The sequence below is a fragment of the Camelus bactrianus genome, chromosome 6, assembly GCF_048773025.1.
Source record: "Camelus bactrianus isolate YW-2024 breed Bactrian camel chromosome 6, ASM4877302v1, whole genome shotgun sequence".
NCBI classification, from domain to species: domain Eukaryota; kingdom Metazoa; phylum Chordata; class Mammalia; order Artiodactyla; family Camelidae; genus Camelus; species Camelus bactrianus.
Window position 1 is genome coordinate 64354144 of NC_133544.1, and position 26295 is coordinate 64380438.

General features: G+C 38.7%; 1 protein-coding gene and 1 pseudogene across 1 annotated transcript in view; one reads left to right on the forward strand and one right to left on the reverse strand.

Moving 5' to 3' along the window:
* Positions 1-26295, reverse strand: part of RPGRIP1 (RPGR interacting protein 1) — a 60132-nt gene that overhangs the window by 3276 nt on the left and 30561 nt on the right. The window contains 3 exon segments of the mRNA XM_074365826.1: positions 2611-2695; positions 5208-5400; positions 14755-14852. Of these exon segments, the coding sequence (XP_074221927.1) occupies positions 2611-2695; positions 5208-5400; positions 14755-14852 (376 nt within the window).
* LOC141577842 (NACHT, LRR and PYD domains-containing protein 2 pseudogene) lies at positions 19455-24788 on the forward strand (annotated as a pseudogene).

Genomic DNA, 26295 nt, shown 5'->3' on the forward strand with positions numbered 1-26295 from the left:
TATTACAAAAATAGTTGTCAGTGCATGGCAAATTTAAGTTTTGCTTTTTGGAACTTTCTGGAACTTTCTTTTTGGAACCTTCTGGATTTTTTTTTCCAGAAAGTTTTGATCCACTGTTAGTTGAATCCATGGATGTGGAACTTGCAGATACAGAAGATCGACTATATTATTACCTTAACTTACTCTAGCAAAGAATGATAAAAACAGAAACTGGTACCTATTAAATTTTTTTAGGTAAAATTTACATAGCATAACTTCATTATTCTCTCCATTATAAAATATACAATTCAGTGGGGTTTTTTAGTATAATCACAATGTTGTGCAACCATCAACCACTATCTAATTCCAGATCATGTTCATCACCAGAAAAAGAAATCCTAAACCCATTAAGCAGCCACTCCCCATTCTTCTCTCCCTCAGCTCCTGGTGACCACTGGTCAACTTTCTGTCTCTATGGATTTGCCTCTTCTGAACATTTCATATTCCTATTAATTTTTTAAAAGCAAATATCAGTGGCTAGTAGAGAGCGCTGAGGGAGCAAGAATAGGATTAAAAGGTCAAGTGTTTAAAATCACAGCTAAACACGATGAGACTGACAAGAAGAAATCCTGAAAGTGACACATTCATAGCCATTAAGTAACATTCATCCACGATGATGCTTCTGCATCGTTACTGAGAATGTCAGCAACGCAAAGGGAACACGCTGACTCGTCCACCCCAGTTTCCCCAGGAAAGGAATGGTAACCAGCATCACTGCACGCTGGGCACAGCACCCAGTGCTCCAGGCACAACACTATGTTACTTCAGTTTTATCTTCACAGGCGTCTTCAAGTTAAGTGAGATCTCAAAGATCACAGAGCTAGTAAGTGGAAGAGTCCGGACGCAAAACCAGCTGTGTGTGATTGCAAAGGCAATGTTCTGTCCATTCTATCATACTGGTAAAAAGAAAATCAAAGGTAAAATCAACTGAAATCTGAAATTGAGTAGATTACAAGAAGAAACAAAAAAGATTATCACTGTAAAAGAATAAAGGAAGAGAGAGTTCTGGCAGTGTTGAGAGAAAAAAAGGGGAAAATGCTAAATTTAACATTAATGCAGAAGGGAAACAACAAAATCACTTTCCATTTCCAAAAGTTATCACTAAGCTTATATCTGTTTAGGTCCACAGTGATACTGGAGTCAGACTCACTGTTTATTTCAGCTGGCTCCTTTTCCTTTGACTAGAGACAAAGTAAATGCAAATTAAGCAAATTTGTGGGACTTTTAGAAAAGTAATGGATTAGAACACAAGCCCCGTCATGTTTGTTACCCCCCACACACAAAGGAGGTAGGGTTACCAGATTTTGCCAAAAACCAACCAACCAACCAGATGCCCACTTAAACTTGATCTTCAAATTTCAGCTAAACAATGAGTAATTTTTTTCTAGTCTGAAGTATATCCCATGCATTTCATCTGGAGCCTCTAAAAGGAGGGCTCCTCAGGTCACAGGAGTAATAAGAACAAATGGCTTTCCTAAAACTTAGATTAGACTGTGGATTTACTTCAGTTATAGCAAAGGTGAAGTATTCCTGTAGAGAAAGAATTTTCAAATCAAAATATTAGATAATATAAATATAAAGGCATAATACTTGGTAAGGGAGCAATGGTACTATGTTTGTGAGAAATGAATCCAACTGTCTTAGGCTGTCAAGGCGTTTTGTCCGTTCCATATGGGGCACTGGCAGTATTCAAGTCAACTGCTGCCTCAAAAAGCACTTATCAGGGGCTGGCATGGGTGAGAAATGAACCAGACCAGTAAGATGATGTAATTTATCAGGCAGTCAGTCACAAATATAAATCAGACTCAAGTATACAGGGAACTCTATTCAGTATCTTGTAGTAACCTATAATGAAAAAGAATATGAACACAAATGTGTATATGTAAGACTAGAACACTGCTGTACACCAGAAAGTGACACATTGTAACTGACTGAACTTCAATTAAAAAAATATTTTTTAAAAGAATTAGGTCGATGTTTTTAGTTCTAATTAGTTAATGTTGGCCTGTTGTATAATTTTCTGGTGTTTTCCAAAATGGTCTATGCTCCGCAAAACATAACTTCTCCTTGTTCATATTCTTCTAGTACAGTTACAGTTATGAGTATAGTAAATAGCTATAAGGTTTGAATAAGACTTTATTTGTATATAATTTCTTTTTGCAAAATTGCAGGCCATTCAGGCCATTCTAATTTTTTGAAGTTTTCTCTTCTCATTACTCTGTGACTAAAATAGATGAAATAATTGTGAATTTTGACATATCATTTGATTCGTCGCACTGATAAGCATGACGATTGTATTAGAAAAGAAACCAAAGCATATAGTAGCATGTTTTGTTACTACATGCATGTAAATATTTCATGTACTTTCCAGGAGGCAAAAAAACTACTTTCATAGCAAAAAAAAAAAAAAAAAAAAAAAAAACTAGACTCAAGTAGATGGGAAATTCACTAAAAGTGTATTCATGTAAAAGAAGTTGTTAAAATATTCCGTATCAGCCCCAAAGCAAACTGAAACTGCTGCAGTCCCGTGTGCGCGCCTCCTGGCTTTTGCAGTGGAAGGCAGGTGCTTACTGTCCTCGCTCAGGGTCCTGTCCAGTCAGCACGGCAAACAGAAACTGCCTGCGGCCTTTCTGCTCCAGCGGGTCCAGGTCTATCACTGCGTTACGGGTGAGAGGGAAGAAAAGCAAAGCATCATAAACTGTTGCTATTTGGGCACTAAGACTTTCATAAATGGCTGTGTGAAACAGTGATGGGAAGCAGAGGCTGGCAAACGGGGCCCATGAGCTGGCTGCCTGTTTCCATTACCTTTTATTGAACAGAGTCTCGCCTGTCAGTTTACACGTTCCCTATGGCGGCTTTCCGACTGCAGCGAGAGAGCTGAATAATTGTCGTAGAAGAGTTGAATAGTTCTAACTGTTCGGCCCCAAAGCCTAAAATATTTACTATGTGGCCTTTCAAGAAAATGCCTCAACCCCTGAGACAAGGGAAGCCTTACCATCTGCACTGAAAGCTGCTCTGCCAAATGCCGAGGCGGAACTCCTGCCACTCCCCAGCTGGAAGAATTCTAGGAGACTTACGTTTTTTCAGGGCCACCTAGAGCTCTGGGTTTTGAGGTAGGTTCAACTCAAGGTGCCTGTCTCAACATCCATTCCGCTCCTCTTCCTCATTTTTTTATGGGAATGTTGCAGCCTTAAGTAAGTTAGCCTATGTCTTCCAGCCTCTGTTTTACCCAGGTGAGGCCACGTGATTGAGTTCTGGCCACTACGTTGTGTGAAATCTGCTATTAAGGACTGGGCAGCAGGAAGGGAGAGGGGATAACTGTGAAAGGATGGAAGACTGGAAGACAGACACCAGGTGGATAGGATGGCAAGACAGGAGTTTGGAGCCCTGATGGTACCACGCATGGAGCCTCAGCCCTGGACTGCCCATCTCTGAACTCATTTGATACAGGGGAGAAATAAGCTTCCACCTTGTAGGAGATAAGGACAGGGTATACTTTTTAAAAGGCGGGGGGAGGGTGGATAGAAAACAAGAAAACAGCTTTTAGAAATTTCAAATAAATATCCAACCAATGACTGGAAGATAAAATTAAGGAAATCTCCCCTAAAACAGAAAGAAAAAACAAAAGTAGAATATAGGAGAAAAATGATAAACTTAGAGGATCAATTTGGAAGATCCAAAATTCTACTAAGAAAATGAGAAAATGGAGGAGACAAAATTATCAAAGAAATGCAATAAAATTTTCCAAAATGAAAAGCCATGATCTTCCAGACTGAAAGAGCCCACTGAATGGCCAGAGCAATTAACGAAAATATATGCACATTATTGTTAAATTTAAGGACACTAAAAATAAAGAGAAAATGTTAAAGTCTTCTGGGGAGGTACGGGTTGGTTCTCATACAAGGGTTAGACTCCAGGCCTGGAGCTAGAAGACCATGGACCAACTGCTTTGAAATTCTGAATGAAAATGTTTTCAACATAGATTTCTATACTTGGTCTAATTATCAATCAAATATATGGGTAGAATAAAGAGATTTCATGCATGACTGTCTCAAAATATTTACTTCCAATATATTCTTCCTTATAAAGCTACTGGAATAAAATAGATAAACAACAAGATCCCACTGTATAGCACAGGGAACTATATTTAATATCGTGTAATAAACTATAATGGAAAAGGATGTAAAAAAGAAAAAATATACACACACATATATATATCTGAATCACTTTGCTGTACACCAAAAACTAACACAACTTTGTAAATCAACTATACTTCAATTCAAATAAATAAATAAAAATTTAAAAGCTACTGGAAAATATGATCAATTAAAATAAAATAAATCAGACAGAGAGTGACACAGGACCCAGGAGACAGGAGATCCATTATAAAAGAGAATTAAATCAAATTCTCCAAACAGCAGTAGTGGGGTAATAGCTGAACAGTGGGCTAGAGAGCAACAGGGAGATGAAGAGAGGTTTTCGGGAAAAAAATAGACAAGTTATTTGACAGGTTTGATTATTTGAAAACTTGGAAAAGCTGTTGGAAGATGTGCAAAGAATGATAGAAGGTATAATGAAAATAAAGCAAATGCAAAATTGAGACAGACAAAATAATAAACAAGAAAGAAATTATAATCATGGTGCACCACTTGGCTCTCATGCATTAATAGTTACATGTCCATACTCATAGGAACAATTAAGATTAATTAAGAATTAAATAAAATTAAAAATTATGACCCAGCTATATGGGAGGAAGGGGACAAGGGTATGGTGTGAGAGAAATTTTATGTGCCAAGGTAGGAAGTCAGCCGATAATGCTCAAACTTAGTGAGTCAGGAAACCACAACAGAAACATATCTCTGAAATTATGGGGTTAAGTAACAGAAGAAAAAGCAGAAAAAATGAAAAATGGTGTAGTGGGCTGAGGGGGGCAGGGAGGGGTGAAGGGGAGTGATCTGCAGAGAATGCATGGAGCAAAGGCCTACCTAATTTTAATCCATAATCTTTTCAGGCCTTTTTGATATTTTTAAACCATATGCACATACTACTTGGATAAATAAAAGAAAATGAAAAGGCGGGACCCAACAGAAGTCCAAAGTAGCTCAGGCCCCTCAGACTGAATGGCTGTCAGAGTCCCCCCAGCCCCAGCAGTCCCAGGGCGGCCTCACCCTTGCTGAAGTGGAAGTGGATCTCTTCTCCTGCCCTCGGCTTCCGCAGCGACACCGGAGTCTCTGTCTCCGACAAGGGCAGGTCGTAGAACCTGTACTCCACATACACTTGTTTTATGCTCTCATCACACATCACTTTAGCCTCAGGGTAGAAGGCCAGGGAGACAATTTCAATGCACATCTTCTCTGAATCCTGACAAGGAAAACAATTATTTCCTATAGGTTAGTGATGCTCTAAGTGTTTATACTCCGTGTAATGAACACACTGCTCTCTAGGAGTCCGTCACAGGCACACTCCATCTCACATGTCAATCCCTGAGAATCAGTTTATAGATACATAAAACCGGCCCCCAGAGACAACTTGACCGCACTGCCACTGCTAGTCTGTGGGACACGTGTAGAGAGAATCTGGCTGCTGGGGCTCCCAGTCCAGTGAATCGTTTCCCCAGACCAGCCTTTCCCAGCCATCTCTACATACGGAAAGAATCGAGAAACTTTCTGAACAGATAGTTTCCTTAAACTTTCTCCATGGAAACCAATCCAGCCTTTTCCCACAGTTAGGTCCTAAGAGACCTACCAGTTGAGTAGCTGTTTTAGCCACTATAGCCAAGAGCTGCCCAGTGCTTCCAGTGTCCTCTGAGCCTGCTGAGTGCCTGCCATGGAGCTGGCCACCGCCTTGCCACGCCAGCACTTTCAGGCCCGCTTCAGAGTCACTGCTGCCACCACCACCCTTGCTTTTGATTGTCCCTGTGTCCACATTCGCATTAGGGATACCAGGAGGAGGGCTGACTTCATGCTGGTCTCAAGAAGTTAACTGAGACCAACACTGTCTCCCTGCTCCTCCCACACACACAGTGTGGCAGCAAGTCAGGGTCCTGATACAAATAAGGAGTCAATCCAGGACAGCTCTCTGCCAGCCACAGGTCTCCCTTTAGTCTGTGGTGCCCCCTGGCTGCTTCTGTCCTCCAGGTTGCCGGGCCAGCGCCCTCTCTTCTCCAAATCTACCCCACTCCAACACATCTTTTCTTCTCTTTGGAAGCAAGTGCAGCTCCTGTGCCTTCTCCTAGGAAACTCAGTGAACAGTATATCTTGAATCTGCATCAAAACAATCTGGGTGCCTCTTGAAAATAAAGACACTTGATGTTTCCCTCTCAACCCCCATACAACTCTCCTACAATACTTATTATGAAAGCCATTAACTCTGAACAGTGTTTTCCAAAGTCCAGGACTAGACAACTTCACAGGTAAATTCTACCAAATATTTGGTTAACACATACACTCCTCAAACTGTTTCAAAAAATTGCAGAGAAAGAAAACCTTCTGGATTCATTCTATGAGGCCAGTATCACCTGGATACCAAAATAAGGTGAAAGAAAAGAAAGGAAGAAAAGAAAGAAAGGAAAGGAAAGGAAAGGAAAGGAAAGGAAAGGAAAGGAAAGGAAAGGAAAGGAAAGGAAGAAAGAAAGGAAGAAAGAAAGAAAGAAAGGAAGAAAGGAAGAAAGAAAGAAAGAAAGAAAGAAAGAAAGAAAGAAAGAAAGAAAGAAAGAAAGAAAGAAAGAAAGAAAGAAAGAAAGAAAGAAAGAAAGGAAGGAAGGAAGGAAGGAAGGAAGGAAGGAAGGAAAAGAAAAGAAAAGAAAAGAAAAGAAAAGAAAAGAAAAGAAAAGAAAAGAAAAGAAAGAAAATTACAGGCAAATATCGCTGAAGAACATAGATGCAAAAATCCTAAACAAAACATTAGCAAACTAAATCTAGCAACACATTGAAAGGATCACACACCATCACCAAGTGGAATTTATCCCAGGGATGCAAAAAGTTTTTAATTCCTACAATTCAATCAATGTGATACACCACATTAATAAACTGATGAATAAAAACCATATGATCTATCAGGATTAAAATGTCAAAATTTAAAGAGAGGATTCTATAGGCAGTAAGAAAAAAACAAAGGATCACTTAAAAGGGAACCCCCATAAAGCTATTAGTTGATTTTTCTGAAGAAACTTTGCAGGCCAGAAGGGAGCAGCATGATATATTCAAAGTCTTTAAAGGGAAAAAACTTCAACCTAGAATATTCTATCTAGCATACTTATCATTTAGAATAGGAGAGATAAAGAAATTCTCACACAAACAAAAACTAAAAGTTTTCAGCAATACTAAACCTACTGTAAAAGAAATAAAAAGATTGTAGATCACTTAGATAAGCCAGTACATATTAAAAAACAATCTTTTGGTAAAATTTTATACAGTTAACAACAAAAGAATAAGCATGAAGATGTAAAATAGGACATCAAAATCACAAATAACAGAATAGACCCGCTTAACTTAACTGATATCTACAGCATACTACATGCTCCCTCCCTCCTCCAATCAAAAAAACCCAGAATACACATCCTTTTCAAGCACACACAGAACATTCTCTAGGATAGATGACATGCTAGGTCACAAAACACACCTCAACAAATTTAAGAGGATAGAAATTATTTAAGCACCTTTTCTCTGATCACAACAGTATGAAACTAGAAACCAACCACAAAAGAAAAATGGGAAAAGAGAAAACACATGAAGATTTAACAATAAGCTACTAAAAGAACCCAATGGGTCAGTGATGAGATCAAAGAAGAAATAAGAAAATACCTCAAGACAAATGAAAGCACAACCTTGCAAAATCTATGGGATGCAGCAAAAACAGTTCTAATAGGGAAGTTCATAGTGTCAGTGCCTTCATCAAGAAACAAGAAAAATCTCAAATAAACAACCTAATGTACCACCAAAGAAAAGGAGAAAAAGAATAACTACAAAACCCAAGGTTAGCAGCAAAAAGGAAATAATAAAGATCAGAAAGGAAATAAATAACATAGAAAGAAAAAGCAACAGAAAAGAGCTGATTTTTTGAAAAGACACAATAAAAATCAACAAACTTCTAGTGAGGCTCACCAAGAAGAAAGGAGAGAGAAGTCAAATAAACAAAGAAATGAAAGAAGAAAAGTAACAACCAATACCACAGAAATACAAAAGATCATAAGAAAATACTATGAACAGTTATTTGCTGACAAATTGGACAACCTAGAAGAAATGGACAAGTTTCTAGAAACATACAGCCTGCCAAAACTGAGTCAAAGAGAAGCAGAAACTTTGAAGAGACTGATCACTAGAATTTAAATTGAATCTGTTGAAAAAAAAAAAAAATTCCTGCAAACAAAAGTCCAGGACCGGATGGTTTCACTGAGGAATTCTACCAAACATACAAAGAATAATTTACACCTATTCTTCTCAAACTATTCCAAAAAATTGAAGAGGAAAGAACACTTCCAAAGTCATTCTATGGAGCCACCATCACCCTGATACCAAAAAGAGACAAAGACACTACAAAGAAAGAAAATTTCAGCCAATATCTTTGATGAATATAGTTGCAAAAATCCTCAACAAAATATTAGAAAACCAAATCCAAAAATATATAAAAAGGATCATACACCATGATCAAATTGGATTCATTCCAGGGTCTCATGGATGGTTCAATATATACAAATCAATCAATGTGACATATGACAACAAAAGAAAAGACAAAAACCACATGATCATCTCAATAGACACAGAAAATGCATCTGATAAAATTCAACATCCATTTATGATAAAAACTTCTATTGAAGTGGGTATAGAGGGCACATATCTTAACACAATAAAAGCCACTTACAAAAAACCCACAGCCAACATAATACTCCATGGTGAAAAGCTGAAAGCCTTCCCACTCAATTCAGGAACAAGACCAGGATGCCCACTATTACCATTTCTATTCAATATAGTATTGGATGTCCTAGTCACAACAATTAGACAAGAAAAAGAAATAAAACGTATCCATATTTGAAGGAAGGAGGTAAAACTGCCACTCTTTGCAGATAACATGATATTCTACATAGAGAACCGTAAAGTCTCACAAAAACAGTTAGAACTAATAGATGAATTCAGCAAGGTAGAAGGATACAAGATTAATATACAGAAATCTGTTGCATTTCTTTACACTAACAGTGAAGTACCAGAAGGAGAAAGTTAAAAAAAAATCCTGTTTAAAATCATGTAAAAAAAAAAAAAAACTAGGAATAAAGTTAATCAAGGAGGTTAAAGACCTATATGCTGAAAACTATAGAGCATGACAAAGGAAACTGAAGATTCAGAGAAATAAAAAAATAGACCATGATCATGACTGGAAGATTTAATATAGTTACAATGGCCATAGTATTCAAAGAAATCTAGATTTAATACAACCTCTATCAAAAGACCCACGACATTTTTCACAGAAATAGAACAAATCATCCTGAAATTTATATGGAAGCACAAAAGATCCAGATTTGCCAAAGCAGTCCTGAGGAAGAAGAACAAAGCTGGAGGCATAATTTTATATACTACAAAGCTACATTAATCAAAACAGCATGGTATTGGCACAAAAACAGACATATAGACCAGCAGAACAGAACATAGAGCCCAGGAATAAACCCATACACCTATGGTCAATTAATCTATGATAAAATAGGCAAGAATACACAATGGAGAAAAGACAGTCTCTTCAGCAAGTAGTGTTGGGAAAACTGGACAGCTACATGTAAATCAATAAAATTAGAACAGTCTCACAAAGCATATACAAAAATAAACTCAAAATGATTTAAAACCTAAATTTAAGATATGATGTCATAAAACTCCTAGAAGAGAATATAGGAAAAAACATTCTCAGACATAAATTGTAGTAATATTTTCTTAGATCGGTCTCCCAAGGCAAAATAAATTAAAGCAAAAATAAACAAATGGGATCTAATTAAACTCAAAAACTTTGCACAGCAAAGGAAACCACTGACAAAATGAAAAGCAAATCTACTCAAAGGAAGAAAATATTTGCGAATGATAAGACCGATAAGGGGTTAATATGCAACATATATAAACAGCTTATACAACTCAATATCAAAAAAGGGCAGAAGACCTGAATAGACATTTTTCCAAAGAGGAAATGCAGATGGCCAACAGGCACATGAAAAGCTGCTCAACATCAGTAATCATTAGGGAAATGCAAATCAAAACAATGAGATATCACCTCACACCTTTCAGAATGGCTATCATCAAAAAGAACACAAATAACAAATGTTGGCAAGGATGTGAAGAAAAGGGAATGCTTGTACACTGTTGATGGGAATGTAAGTTGGTGCAGCCACTGAAGAGAACAGTTTGGAGGTTTCTCAAAAAAACTAAAAATGTAACTACCATATAACTGAACAATTTCACTCCTGGGTATATATCTGAAAAAACAAAAATGTTAATTCAAAAAGATACATGCACCTCAATGTTCACAGCAGCACTATTTACAATTGCCAAGATATGGAAGCAACCTAAGTGTCCATCAACAATGAATGGATAAAGATGTGGTAAGTATATGCATATATATACACACACAAAAGAATACTACTCAGCCATTAACAAAGAATGAAATTTTGCCATCTGCAACAACATGGGATGGACTTGGATGGTATTATGCTTAGTGAAATAAGTCAGATAGAGAAAGACAAATACTGTATGATATCACTTATATGTAGGATCTTAAATATACAACAAACTAGTGAATATAACAAAAAAGAAGCAAACTCACAGATACAGAGTACAAACTAGTGGTTACCAGTGGGTAGTGGGAAAGGGAAGGAGCAAGATAGGGGTAGAAAATTAAGATCTGTCTACAAGCTACTATGTGTAAAATAAGCTCCAGGGATATATTGTACAAAACAGGGAATATGGCCATTTTAAATAATAACTATAAATGGAATATAACCTTTAGAAATTGTGAATCAGTATATTGTGCATATGAAACATATAATATTGTACATCAACTATACTTCAATGAAAAAGGAAAAACTTAAAAAAAATAAAAATGCACTTTTTGGAATAACAGACCAAAAAATGTTTTGAAGAAACGGAGGAAGTTGATGAAGAGTACATGGTACCTCTCTGCATCTTTTTGCACCTGCTTACAAATCAATAAATACTTCAAAATAAAAAGTTAAAAAAACAGTAATATATACTGCTCAGTTACAGTTTAATGCCATCTATCTGAAAGCAAAAAAGACAAATACAAAACAGTATGAATGTTAAAGAAAAGTTCTTTTTTTCTTAAGATTTGAAAAGATAGGGGGAGGGTATAAAAAAAAAGATTTGAAAAGATAAACCCTAGAATTCACGACAATGGTTTTCTTGGGGTGGGGGGAAGAGGCAGCAGGGACTATCGGTAAGCCTTAGAGATGTAGCTTTATCTATAATATTCTCATTGCCAAAAGAAAAACGTATTCTTGCCTTAGTTGCAACTCATCCTGGGACAAATAATCAGAAATCTGTATTTATGCAGGCTATTTCAAGTTTATTCTGATAACAAAGGTGAATAGGAGGTTGAGTTAGATTAACATTTGAGCCAGGAACACGTGGAGGCTTTATTCATTCCTGTTAGATTGAACCACCTGAAACTGACAATAGTCCACTATTTTTTATTCATAAAAATGACAGTTTCATATGGTTTGTTATGAACTGAATGTTTTTGTCCCCCTTAGAATTTATACGTTGAAATTCAAATCTCAACATTTGGAGGTGGGGGCCTTTGGGAAGTGATTAGGTCATGAGGGTGGAGCCCTCATGAAAGAGAATAGTGCCCTTGTAAGAGGTCAGAGGGTTAGCTTCCTCTCTTTCTGCCACAAAGGACACAATGAGAAGTTGGCAGTCTACGGTCTGGAAAAGGGCCCTCACCAGAATCTGACCATGCTGACACTCTCTCATCTCGGCCTTGAGAACTTTGAGAAGTAAATTTCTGTTGTTTATAAGCCACCAAACCTATGGTACTTTGTTATAGAAGCCTGAATTGACTGAGACATGGTTCAGTCTAATATTTTGAGGGGTTCAGAATCCTTTACATGAGCTGTTTCCATTATATAATTTTATTGGGACTGAACAGCAAAATATATATAAAATTAGTAATATTAACCATATTTACAACTGAAATATATATTAACTCATTTGAACTTGCCAGCTGAACCCCTATGAGCAATTAGTTATGCAGCATTAGTGCCAGATAGACAGTTCTCTTTGGCTTATTCAGGTGTGCTAGCTAATCTGTCTCAGGGGCAGAGTTGCTAAAACTAATTAGCATACATAACAATTCAGAATATCATCTACCCCTGAAATTAAGAGCCCAAGAAAAGAGAATAAACTTTGAGGTTCTTGATACTAAACAACAGTAACCTGAAGCCACAGAACACATGGAAATGATTGCTCCCTTCTCATCAGGAGCTGTTAAGAAGGGGAGGGGAAAGTTTTATATGGTTCACTCAGAGTGGGAGATTAGTTCCTGAGACCAGGAATGGATGGAGCTTCATCTGGGGGAAACCATGGGGTTTGAGTTGAGATCTTTTCCTAGGTATTTTTAGAAGGAAGATAAGTACAGAGGGCCTTTAGAAACCTTGTGCTGATTACAGACAGAGCCTCCTGGGGAGCAGTCCTACACACACCCCGTGAACACAGGAAGTGTCCTAATTCTGGACTCACAGAGAGGGAGTTAAGGATGTACTGTGATTGCTTCACTTTTTTAGCAGTACAAGGGAGAAGACATTTTGGACGGGTCTTCCTTAAGTTGTACTGTTCGACCTATTCAATTGACCTGGCAGGTAGAAGGGAATGACACCCCTTTGCCTTGATCCCCTCCCCTTAGGACCTAGTCCTCCCTTGTAGGGGCCACTACAAGATCATAGAAGCTTGCCCTTGAGAACTAGACTATTTCAGAGAGGACAGACTATTGCCACCATCAACATCATCATCACTACCATTTAGTGCTGAATTTGTCTCTGGCACTTTGTTAAGCCCCTCTCACACATGACCTTATTTAAATCTTGCCACATTGCTATGAGGTGGGCATAATTAATACTACCACTTTACAGATGAGGAAACAAAGTCTAATAGAGGTTAAATAACTCCCCCAAAGCTGCACAGATATTAACAGCAGAGCCAGGATCTAAACACTTCTGTCTGAACCACATTTCCTTGCTTTTAAACACCACACTCTCCTGCCGCCTCCATCACCCTGGCTGGCTCCAGGCAGAAAAGGGACAGAGCTTAAGTACTGTGTCTGGAACGTCAACCCTTTCCATCTTTTCACGCCCAGCTATTCTGAAGTACAAAAATGATTATGTGTCTGTGTGGTAGCTTTAATTTGATAATTATGTAATTTTTCACTAACTGGGCTTAGTTTTCATATCTAGTTTATCAAGTAGCATTTTAGGGGTACGCAAACGTTTTCTAACAGGAGATCTTACTTAAGAGCCTTTAAATTTAGAGTAATATTTTTAATGTCATCTATCTGACATGTAGTTCTAAAACCTGCTGACCAGCTGGCTGCTTTTTGGGTTCATCTGAGATGCACGGTTTAGAAATCTTGACTCAAGTTCTAGCTCCTTCACTAAGTATCTCTATAATCTTGGACACATCACTTCACCTTGATGATGTCTAAGGTGTTACTGTCTAGTTCTAATAGTCTATGGAACTCTTCTTACAAACATTTCTCAAGATATTAATTATATAATGTCTATAAAAGATATGACAGATAAAAGTTCGGAAGATAACCTTAACTATTTGCTATATTAGCTGCCTGAGTCTACTGACTTTGATTTGTTTCTCCCTGCTCCAGTATCCTTTATTTTCCTGCAAGTCCTCAGTCCAAGTTATGACTTTCAAGGAAGAGTTTCCTGATTTCTATAAAAGCAACAATAATTTCCCTTTTCTGAATTCTTACAAACTTGAGCATTTGTATCACATAATCGACTCATCTGATTCTAGGTCACCCTATACTTTAATTGTTTCTAATGAAGTTCACAATCCTGAATTAGATTTTAATCTTCATTCACCCATTCAACAAATTTATTCAGTGCCTGCAAATGTACCAGGGAGCATTCCACCAGTTTGAAAGAGTGATTATTTTCTACCTCATTTATAACTCCACAAGATTCCAATGCAATGATTGTGAATCTATCGGTGGATATTTATTTATGTATTTGTGTGTGTCCTCAATTAATTCCAAAAGAAAACCAAGGCCCAAATGTTTAATAAACAATTGTAATTACAGGTTTTAAAGGTTTGGTAAAAACTTTCAGAAATTGAATGATCTCTCTAAGACCTCCCACAAACAATCCTTTCCTCTCTTCCAGCCTCTACCTCTTGATGTAAATCTGGTCTCTTTTGGTAGACCTGAAGAAAGGGGCATCACTCAGGCTGGGGCGAATCACAGAGCACAATGAAGGGATCCCAATAGGACAGAGAAGTGTTGAAGTAAGTCCTCATTTACAGCAAATCAAGAACATGATCCTTTCCTCTGTCTCTATCAACAGATTTCCATTCACTCATGATGTAAATTTAACTAAATAACTTGAATTTCCCATCTGGTTCATTAAAACTGGATTTGAACTTCACACACATGGTCATTTAGCCCATTGTCATTACTTACAATCTTGGCGCACACTCTGTGATTACCCCAAGTACTTACTGCCTTAGGGTGTTTCTGAGATACAGGTGTTATTATTTCATCACTGTCTGTTGTTTGTGCTTCACTGACTTCAGAAGTTTGTTCACAGGATTCTTTACCTGCGAGAGAAGAGACTAGAGTTATAGAATTGTTTCAGTGCACCCTGTCTAGCACAGGAAAGACCCAGTACCTACATCTTCAATTCACTGTTTGGTCACCAGTTCTAAGTACTTAGATTTTGGCTGCATTTACTAAGAATCAAACCCTCTTTTTCAAAGATTCACTTACTCAGAAGCTTGCCAAACCCACAGGGTTCACTTCTGAAAAAAAGGAAAGGGAAGGAAGGAAGGCAGGAAGGAAAGAAGCAAGGGAGGGAGGAAGAGAAAGAGGGAGGGAGATAGAAAGGAAATTTGTCCATTTTAAGGGACTGGAGAAAATGACTAAGCCAAGGAATAGCAGCGCAGTCAGGGTGTAGCAGATGATATTTAACAAAGACAGCCTCAAACAGTATCTTGCACACCACATGTTGGCTTTCTTGCAATACGATCTTGACACTTCTAATACATTTTATTGGACATTTGAATGTCCTTTTCACAGAATGCCTTTCAAATCTTTTGCTCATTTTTATATTGGGTTGATTTTTTTAATTGAAGTATAGTTGATTTATAATATTGTGTTAGTCTCAGGTGTACAGCACAGTGATTCAGTGTTATTGCAGGTTATATTCCATTATAGGTTATAACAAGATAATGAGTGCAGTTCCTTGTCCTATACAGTACAGTCTTGTTGCTACCTTTTTCTTATTGATTTGTAGGAATTCTATATAATTTATGAATTTAAGCCTTTTGATGGTTACATGTGTTAGAAATATCTTTTCCACTCTGTAGCTTGCCTATCTAATCTCTTGTTGAACAGAAATTCTTACTTTTAAGATAATCAACTTTATCAATATTTTTCATTATGATTGGTGCATTTTGTTTTTTAATTCAAGAAATTCTTCCTTACTCTGAATGATGGATAATGCTGTTATGAGTGTTTGCATAGAAGTCTTTGTGTAGACAAATATTTTCATTTCTCTTGGGAAGATACTTAAGACTAGAGTGGCTGAGTTGTAAACTACATGCTTAATTTTGTAAGAAACAGCCAAATATTTTTCAAAGAGGTTGTACTGTTTCACATTCCCACCCATAATGCACAAAGTTCCTCTTTTTTCCACGTACTCACTAACACTTGGTACAGTCAACCTCTGGAATACATCAATTCTTGTTGGTATGTACTAGTATCTCATGGTATTTTTTTTCCACTTTCCTAATGATTGATGATGTTGAGCATCTTTCATGCTTATTAGCCATTCATGTATCTTCTTTAGTGAATGTCTATTCAGATTTGTTGACCATTTAAAATTGGGATGTCTTATTATTGAATTGTAAGAGTTCTTTATAGATTATGAATGCAAGTCCTTTATCAGCAATGTGACTTACAAATACTTTCTCATAGTCTATAGCTTATCCTCTTTATTCTCCATTCATCTTTTGATGGACTTTTAGGTTGCTTCCATGTCTTGGCTATTATAAATAGTGCTGCTATAAACACTGGGGTGCGTGTATCTTTTTGAATTAGAATTTTCTCTGGATGTGTGCCCAGGAATGGGATTGCTGGATAATACGGCAACTCTGTTTTCAGTTTTTAAAGCAACCTCCATACTGTTTTCCATAGCAGCTCCACCAATTTACATTCCCATCAACAGTGTAGGAGGGTTCCCTTTTCCACACCCTTTCCAGCATTTGTTATTTGTAGACTTTTTAATGATGGCCATTCTGACCAGTGTGAGGTGGTACCTGATCATAGTTTTGATTTGCATTTCTCTGATAATTAGTGATGTTGAGCATCTTTCCATGTGCCTGCCAATCTGTATGTATTCTTTGGGAAAATGTCTATTTAGGTCTTCTGCCCATTTTTGGATTGGGTTGTTTGGTTTTTTGTTATTGAGTTGTGTGAGTTGCCTGTATATTTTGGAAATTAAGCCCTTGTCAGTCATATTGTTCGCAAATATTTTCTCCCAGTCCACAGGTTGTCTTTTTGTCTTCTTTATGGTTTCCTTTGCTGTGCAAATGCAGTTTTTAAAAAATGTTTCTGGCTTGCTTTGGTATCAAGATAACAGCTTTATAATTGAGTAAGTTAGGACATGTCTCTTGCTCTACTATTTTCTGAAAGAAACTGCAGCAGTATTACTTCTTCCTTAAATTTCGATAGAATTCTTCAATGGAGCTATCAAGGCCTAAACTTTTAGGTGTGGTAAGATTTTATATTACTAATTCATTGTCTTCACTTTTTATAGGTCAATACTTATCTATTTTCTTCTTGAGTCAGTTTTGGTAATTTGTATCTTTCTAGGAATTTATCTTTTCCATCTAAGTTGCATAAGTTGTTCGTAATAATCTTTTATAATCCTTTTACTTGTAGGCTCTGTAGTGACCCTACATTCATTCCTGATTTGCTAACTCGTGTCTTCATTCTTTTTCTCTTAATCAGCATGCCAGTTATCAATTTATTGATTCTCATATCCAAATAGAAACTTCATTGCCTGCTTTGAAATAATGGAGTTGGACCTTGTAAATATTTCCTCTTTGTCAGCTGGCACCATATTAAGTTCTGTTGGTAGAGAGCATTGGAGCATCATTGAAGGGGAAAAAAGGGTTCTCTCCCTAGTTCCAGTGTGCAAATTTGGGCAGGCTACTGCAGTAGATGTGCACTCTACCGACCAGGCTCCTGCAGTTTAGGGCCTGGCTCCAGCAGCATACATGGTTTCCTGCAGAACACAGTTTGAGTAGCACATGGCTTCTGCAACATCCAATTCCAGTAGCCCTCGGTGGCCAGTAGTACATGGTACCTCCCTATGAACAGTTCCCCTGGTACCCCTTAGAGTTTGCAGTGAAATGCTACTAGTTTGGCATTTCTCTGTGAATAGTTTACCCCCAACATTCCAGAGGGCAACTTCACAATTCTAATGTGTAGCCACGGCAAACTTCTGTGTCATCCAATAAAACATGACTTCACTCTCTCCAATGAGGTCTGGATTTCAGCCCTGAAAAGATCCTTATCTTCTCTGAGTGCTCCATCTCAGTTCTAGGGATTAGCGGATGCTTTTAAAATCTGTCACTCCTGTATTCTTTAGTTTGTTTTTTTTTTTTTTTTCCTTACCAATCAATCTTCATTCTCCAGGCTGAATCCCCTGTTATAGTTAATGACTTTTATATTACATTTTTCCTGTTTAAATTACTATGTAGTTTCTGTCTCATGGTTGGATCTTAATAGGTATAGTCATTCTACACAAAGGCATATCAAGTTTGTTGACCTTTTCGAACAATCAACTTTGGATCCATTGATTTTTTTTCCTATTCACTTTATGCTTTCTATTTCACTGTTTTCTGCTCTGCTCTTTAATATTTCCTTCTTTGGGTTTGAGTTTATTTTTTCCCCTAGCTTCTTAAAGTAGAAGTTTAAGTTATTAACTTTAGCTCTTTATTCTAATTTTAAGCATTTAAACCTATAAAACTTTCCTTATAAGCACTGCTTTAGCTGCATCCCATAAATTGTATGTATTGTGTTTTCATTTTCATTCAGTTCAATGTGTTTTTTATTTTTAAATTTTCCTTAGGAGTTTTTCTTTGATGCAAGGGTTATTTAGAAGTGTGCTGCTCAATTACCAAATATTTCTTTATTTCCTACATTATGGGTCCTGTCACAAATTACCATAAACTTGGTGGCATAAGAAAAACAGGAATTTATGAGCTACTTTTGGCCTGGAGCCAGTGAAAACATCTATATTGTCACCCAGAGATACAGGACACTAATTCTATAATCCTAAAGTCCTTGCAGGGCCATTTCCACACATGGTCCTACAGACATTAGGAAAACCACACTGGTAAAGAAGTTGATGCTGGGCTGGATAAGGGACAACCTTACAAAGATATTTAATTCTGACTTTTGTCTCAGCTGCAAAGAATTCAACCACAAAGGGACATGCACTTTTGCAGAGCTCAACTCCAGATATTGGCCTGAATTGCAGGATGCTGTTCCAGATATCCTAGTCCAAGCACAAAATAATCCTGTTCATTATCAGTGGTTCTGATGAGCTGAGAGTCCCCTCAGGGGCACTTATCCATGATATATGTAGCAACTGGAAGAAGCAGAAGCCAATGCCCATCCTCTTGGGTGATTGGGAGATGAGAAAAATGTTACCCAAGAGCACTTTACTGATCGCCAGGTGGCCCAGGGCCTTGAGAGAGCTCTGGCTCTTGGTTGAAAAGCCCCTCTTCATAGCGATGCACAGCAATGGAGGAGTTCTTAGAATTGAACAGGAAGGCACATTTCTTCAAATGCTATGAAGATAAGGATCAACTGCTGTGAGCTTTTGATCTAGTGAGGAGCAACGCACCCTTGTTCCACATGGGCTTGGTTCCTGCTGTGTGCTGGATCTTCTGCACTTGTCTGAAACTGAGATGGAGCACAGAGAAGACCTGTTCCTGACTTGCCAAACCACCACATCCCTGTTCCTGTGTTTCCTCTACAACCAGTTCATGCAGGTGCCTGGCAGTAACTCTAAGCTCCAGTAAAGGCTCTGTGACTCCTAGCTGCTGAGGTCAAGTGGATGCAGATATCTGTGTTTGAGGGAGGGAGAAGACCTGGGTCAAGGGAGTCTGATCTTTGTCCCTTCCTAGATGGGGAGTATTCTCCAGAAGGGAACAGACTGTGAAGGCTGCTTCTTCATCCACCTCAGTATCCAGCAGTTTCTTGTCATCATGGTCTACATTCTGGTGAATGAAAAGACAGGGATAGACTCAGGTGGGACACTGGGGATGTGCAGAAGCTGCTTTCCAAGGAATAAAGACTAAAGTACTCCAAACTGACCCAAGCGAGGTACTTATTCAGCCTCTCTAAAGAGAAGACAGTCAGGAGGCCACAGACAATGTTTTGCTGCCAAACATCAATGGAGGTCAAGTGGGACTTACTGATGTACAAAGCACAGCCTGATAAGAATAAACCCTTCTCCTCAGTGATGGACAAGAAGGTGGATTTGCACCATCTTTACAAATCTCAGGAGGAGCAGCTTGTGAACTATACAAAGCCCTATCTCAAGGAAATGTCCCTTTATTTGGAAACTAAAATAGACATCATGAACTCATTGTTCTGCCTCAAGCATTGTCAAAACTTGTAGAAAATTTTGCTGCAGTTAGAAAAGGGGATATTCCTGGAGAGAGATACTGCATCAGAATTAGATGCTCAAATTGAAAGGTTCCAGAACGTCAACAATTGCTTCCTTTCTGGATGGATCTTTGTTCCATGTTTGACTTAAACAAGATTCTAATATTTCTGGAATCAGAGCTTTCTTAGTACATCATTGGTGAGGATTCTTTGTGAGAAATTAGGCTGTATTACTGTAAGTTCCAGAAAGTGACCCTCAAAAATATTTCCCAAGTTGATCCTTATTGGAACTTCTGCCTCACTTTTGGTGGCTACAACACTCCAATGTATTTGGCCTGTCAAGGAAATGACCAAAATGATATGCTTTCCCCACTGTGTGAGGTCTTGAGACCCAAAATGTAGTCTGCACAATCTCATGTTGGTTGGTCAGAATAAGAGAATAAGAATCTCTTATTCTACTACCATTCATCAATGGGACGATCTCTCCTCCATTGAAATCAGCCAGTCTCTGGCATTCATGAACCTCATAGCAAATGAGCTCCTGCATGAGGGTGTCAAGTTGCTGTATGTGACTTTGAGACACTTAAAGTGCTTCCTGTAGAGGCTGACATTGGAAAACTGTCATGTTACAGTACCCTATTGCAAGGAACACTCTTCTGCCTTGATCATCAACTAGAGGCTGAAATACTTTTTCTTGGCAAAGAATGTCCTCAGGGATGGCAGGGTGAGACTTGTGTGTGAGAGCTGGAGTTACCTCAGTGTAACCTACAGACCCTGGTGCTATGGTGCTGCAACAAAATCAGTGATGGCTGCAATCACCTCTCAAAGCTTCTCCAACAAAAATCAAGCCTAACATACTCTGATCTGGGGCTGAAACAGAGGAATTACTGGACTGAAGTTTCTGTGTGAGGCTTTGAGGAAACCACTGTGGGAGATCAGGTAAGAAGGCAGAGTAGAAAGACCCTGAGATCACCTCCTCTCACAAACACACCAAAATCACAACTATTTGAAGAACAACCATCAATGAAAAAGACCAGAACCTACCAGAAAAGATCTTCTACAACTAAAGACATAAAGAAGGAACCACAACAAGATGGAAAGGGGTGGGTAGGCTCGCAATATAGCCAAGTCTCATACCCCTAGGTGGACAACCCACGAACCGGAGAATAATTACAACTGCAGAAGTTCTCCCAGAAGAGTGAGAGGTCTGAGGCCCACACTGGGCTCCCCAGCCTGGGGTCCTGGACTGGGAAGGCGAGCCCCTAGATCATTTGGCTTTGAAGGCCAGCAGGGCTTACTTTCTGAGTCGCAGAGGGCTAGGCGAAATAGAAACTTCTCTCTTAAAGGGGACACACAAAACCTCACAAGCTCCAGGACCCAGGGCATAAACAGTAAATTGATAGGAACTTGGATTAGTCCCACCTGCTGATCTTGGAGGGTCTCCTGGAGAGACGGTGGGCAGCCGCAGCTCACCCTGGGGATGTAGACACTGGTGGAAGCCACACTGGGAGCTCCTTCTACCACGCAGACACTGGTGCTAGAAAGAGCTATTGTAGAATCCTCATTCTGGATTATTAGCCCCAGCCCTGCTCGGGCCCAGTAGCATGCAGGCACTAGTACTGAGACACCTCAAGCTGGGCAACCAGACTCACCCATCAGCAGGCAGGCTGCCTTAGGACTCCCTGAGTCCAGAGCCACCTCTGGACATGGCCCTGCCCACCAGAGGGACTAGGACCAAACTCTAGCCACCAGTGCGCAGGCACTAGTGCTAGAATCCCCTGGGCCCTGGCCCTGCCTTCCAGAGAGTCTGCTCTAGCCTCTGGACAGGACTCATCCACCAGGGTGACAATACCAGACACAAGAAAACCACAATACCATGATGGCCTGCAAACCTAGCCTGTCCACCAGAAGGCCAAATCCTGCCCTGGGACCAGCTGGATCCCAGCTGTGCCCACCAGCATGCCAACACAAGCTTTGGGACACCTTGGACCCCATACCTAACTATGTCAGAAACTGGCCCCCTTTCCAGCAATCTGACACCAGCTCTGGGAGCCATGGGCCCTGCAACCAGACTCTAGGACATGGCTCTTCCTGCCAGTAGGCAGGCAGTAACCCCAGGACTTGCTTCACCCACCATTAGGCAGGAAATTAACCCCAGACTCTAACTCCACGAACAGCAAGCCAGCACTAGCCCTGGGACCTCCTGGGGTTACACAGTCAGCTGCTTTGTGACCTGGTCCTGCCAACCAACAGCCAGAAGCTGCCACACAAGGCAGGGCCTGGCAACCAACCAGACAAAGTCTACCCGACCAGTAGTCAGGCCTGCCACAACAACAGGACCCATGCAGCCCTCACAGTGGGAAACCCTAGAGCATACGGCTTCAGTGATGAAAGGGGAGGGCACTGCTGGGATGTACAGGACATCTCCTACAAAAGGCTACTTCACCAGGTTGGGAAATGTAACCAACCTTCCAGATACATGAAAATCAAACAACTCAGGAAAAATAAGGCAACAAAGGAACATGTTCCATATAAAGGAACAAGATAAAATCCCAGAACTAAGAGAAGTGGAGAAAGGAAATCTATCTAAGAAAGAGTTCAGGGAAGTGGTCATAAAGATGATCAAAGAACTCAGGACAAGGATGAATGCACAGAGTGAGAAGTTAGAGGCTTTTAACAACGAGTTACCAAATATAAAGAACAACCAGGGGGACGGGGTATGGCTCAGTGGTGGAGCACATGCTTTAGCATGCAAGAGGTCCTGAGTTCAATCCCCAGTACCTCCATTAACAAAAAACAAAAACAAACAAACAAACAAACAAAACAAAACAAAACAAAAAAAACAAGAACAACCAGAGATGAAGAATAACTAAAATGAAACTAAAATGAAAAATAAACTAGAAGGGATCAATAGGAGACTAAATGATACAAACTAATGAATCAGTGAGCTGGAAAACAGTAGTGGAAATCACTGATGCTGAACAGAAAAAAGAAAAAAAATTGAAAAGAAATGAGGAAAATGTTAAGAGATCTCTGGGACACTATCAAGTGCATCAAGCACACTAATGTTTACATTACAGGGGTCCCAGCAGGAGAAGAAAGAGGGAAAGGCACTGGGAACACATGTGAGGAAATCATAGCTGAAAACTTCCCCAGCCTGGGAAAGGAAACAGCCATCCAAGTCCAGGAAGCACAGAGAGTCCCACACAGGATGAACCCAAAGAGGAACGCACCAAGACACACTGTAATTAAAGTGACAAAAATTAAAGATAGAGAATATTAAAAGCAGCAAAGGAAAAGTAACAAATAACATACAAAGGAACACCCAAAAGGCTATCAGCTGATTTTTCAGCAGAAACTCTGCAGGCCAGAAGAAGTGGCACAACATATTTGAAGTGATAAAAGGGGAAAACCTACAACCGAGAATATTCTACCCAGCAAGACTCTATTCAGATTTAATGAAGAGATCAAAAGCTTTACAGGCAAGTGAAAGCTAAGAGTTCAGTACCACCAAACCAGCTTTACAAATGTTAAACTTCTCTAAGTGAAAAAGTAAAGTTCCCTTACTATATAGCACAGGGAACTATATTTAATATCTTGTAATAACCTATATTTGAAAATAATCTGAATATATATATATTTAAATGAATTACTTTGCTGTACACCTGAAACTAACACAATATTGTAAACCAACTATATTTCAGTTAAAAAACTCAAAAAGATATCACCTTACGCCTTCAGAACGGCTACCATCAAAAAGAACACAAATAACAAATTTTGGTGAGGATTTGGAGATCCTCCTATACCGCTGGTGGGAATGTAAATTGGTGCAGCCACTGTGGAAAACAGTACAGAGGTTCCTCATAAAACTAAAAATAGAACTACCATATGACCCGCAATTCCACTCCTGGGTATTTAGCCAAACAAAAACAAAAACAAAAACACTAATTCAAAAAGATACATGCACCCCAATATTCATAGTAGCATTATTTACAATAGCCGAGATACAGAAGCAACCTAAGTGCCCATTAGTAGAAAAATGCATAAAGAAAAGGTGTTACATATACACAACAGAATACTACTCATATATACACAACTCAGACTCAGAAAAAGAATGGATTTTGCCATTTGCAACAACATGGCTGGACTTGGCGTGTATTATGCTAAGTGAAATAAGCCAGACAGAGAAAGACACATACTATATGATATCACTTATATGTGGAATCTAAAAATAAAACAAAGTAGTGATTATAACAAAACAACAAACAGACCCACAGATTTAGGGGACAAACTAGTGGTTGCCAGTGAGGAGACGGAAGCAGGGAGGGGATTAAGAGTCACAAACTACTATGTATAAAATAAATTACAAGGATATATTAAACGTCACAGGGAATATAGCCCATATTTTATAACTATAAATGGAGTATAACTTTTCAAAATTGTAAATCACTATGTTGTACACCTGAAACTTATGTAATACTGTACATCAACTATTCCATAATGATGATGATGATGATGATGATGATGATGATGATGATGATGATGATGATGATGATGATGATGATGAGACTATTGTGTAACCTGAGATGTCTCTGGTTGTGGGGATGCACCATCACTTCTTTCAATTGTATAGACCTCTTGTCTACCTCTTCAGCAACCAGAACCTGATCACTCTGGACCTGGGCCAGAATTCCTTGGGGGAATAGTGGAGAGTTCAAAATTGCCCACTCTGGACACTCAGGTTAAAGATAGATGAATTTGATGCTTAAATCAAAGAGCTGACAAAAGAAACTGAAGGAAGCAACCCTCAACTGACTATTGAGAGTGATGGCCGAGATCCCAGGAAATAACACCTTCTTTTCAATACTTCTTTTTCTGAATGTATATCACTTTAAATAATGCCTCTGTCCCCTTTCTTTCTCTTCTCCTTCATTTAATTAAATGTAGATTAGACCACCTCATTTTACCCTTTATGTCTCTGTTTTCTTTTCTGTAGAACCATTCACTCTACAGTAAAGTAACACATCTTCAAGGTACTTCTTTTGAGTGCTCTCAGTGATGTTAGTTGCTGGGCCTGATGTTCTTTTAGCCTTGTTTGTGCCTCTGGCTTACATAAAACGTGGGCAAGTCACTTAACATTGTTATGGATGAAATGTCTACATTCCAAGTATTTTAAGTGAAATAAAGGTGAAAGCATTCATGAAAGAAAAAAAAAAAAAAGAACCGGAAATTCATTCTCTCACAGGTCTGGAGGCTAGGTGTGCAAAATCACGTCTGTACTCACTCCAGAGGCTCTAGAAGACAATCTGCCTTTTCCTTTTTGAACTTGTCTTTTCCAGCTTCTGGTGGCTCCAGGGATTCCTCAGCTTGTGGCCACATCACTTCAGTCTCTTCACGGTCATTGTTGCTTCGTCCTCTTCTGCATATGTCTCTCTGTGTGCCCCTTATCAGTATACTTTCATCGCATTTAGAGTCCACTCAGATAATCCAGGATAACCTCCTCATCTCAAGGTCTTTAATTACAACTGCAAAGACTTTTTTTTCAAATAAGTTAACATTTACAGGTTTTGGGGTTTAGGTTGTGAATGTATCTTTTAGGGGGGTCACCACTGAACCTACTACATTATTTATTTATATTGTGAATATATTTTAAACCCCACAAGCTAATATTTTTCCTTACACAGTCATTTAAAATTAACTTCTATTCTTTTCATTCCTTGTTGCACCTTTGTGTCTTCTTCTGGGATAATTCTTCTTCAGCCTGAAGAACAACCTTTAAGTTTTCTTTAAAATGTAGCTTGGAAGCAAGCTCTCCACTTTGGCTTGTCTTTAAATGTCTATTCTGTTTTCAACCTGGAAGGAAATTTTTGTTGTGCAGAGAATTCTTGGTTGGCAATCAGAAATTTTCTTGCAGCACATTGAAGTTATCTTGCCCTTGGTTTCTGGCTATAGCTATAGCTCTTAATAAGTCACTGTCCATTGATGCATCCATGGATGTGTCTTTTAAATGGATGCTGTCAATATTTTCTCTTTGATTTTACTTTCTGCAATTTTACTCTACTATGTCTAGATTTGGATTTAGTTTTACTTATCCTGCTTGAGTTTAATTTCACTGAATATTAATCTTTTGTTGGTTCTGGAAAACTCTTAAGTCATTATTTACTTTAAATATTGCCTTTGCCCCCTTCTTTCCCTTCTCCTATCTTTAATTAAGTGTTGCTTAGAACTCCTCATTTTATATCTCTTCCCCTCTTTTGTATTTTCCATCTTCTTGTCTCTCCTTGCTTTATTCTGGATATTTTCACCAATTCTCATTTTAGTTGTGTCGATTCTGCTTATAACCCATCTAGTTCCCTC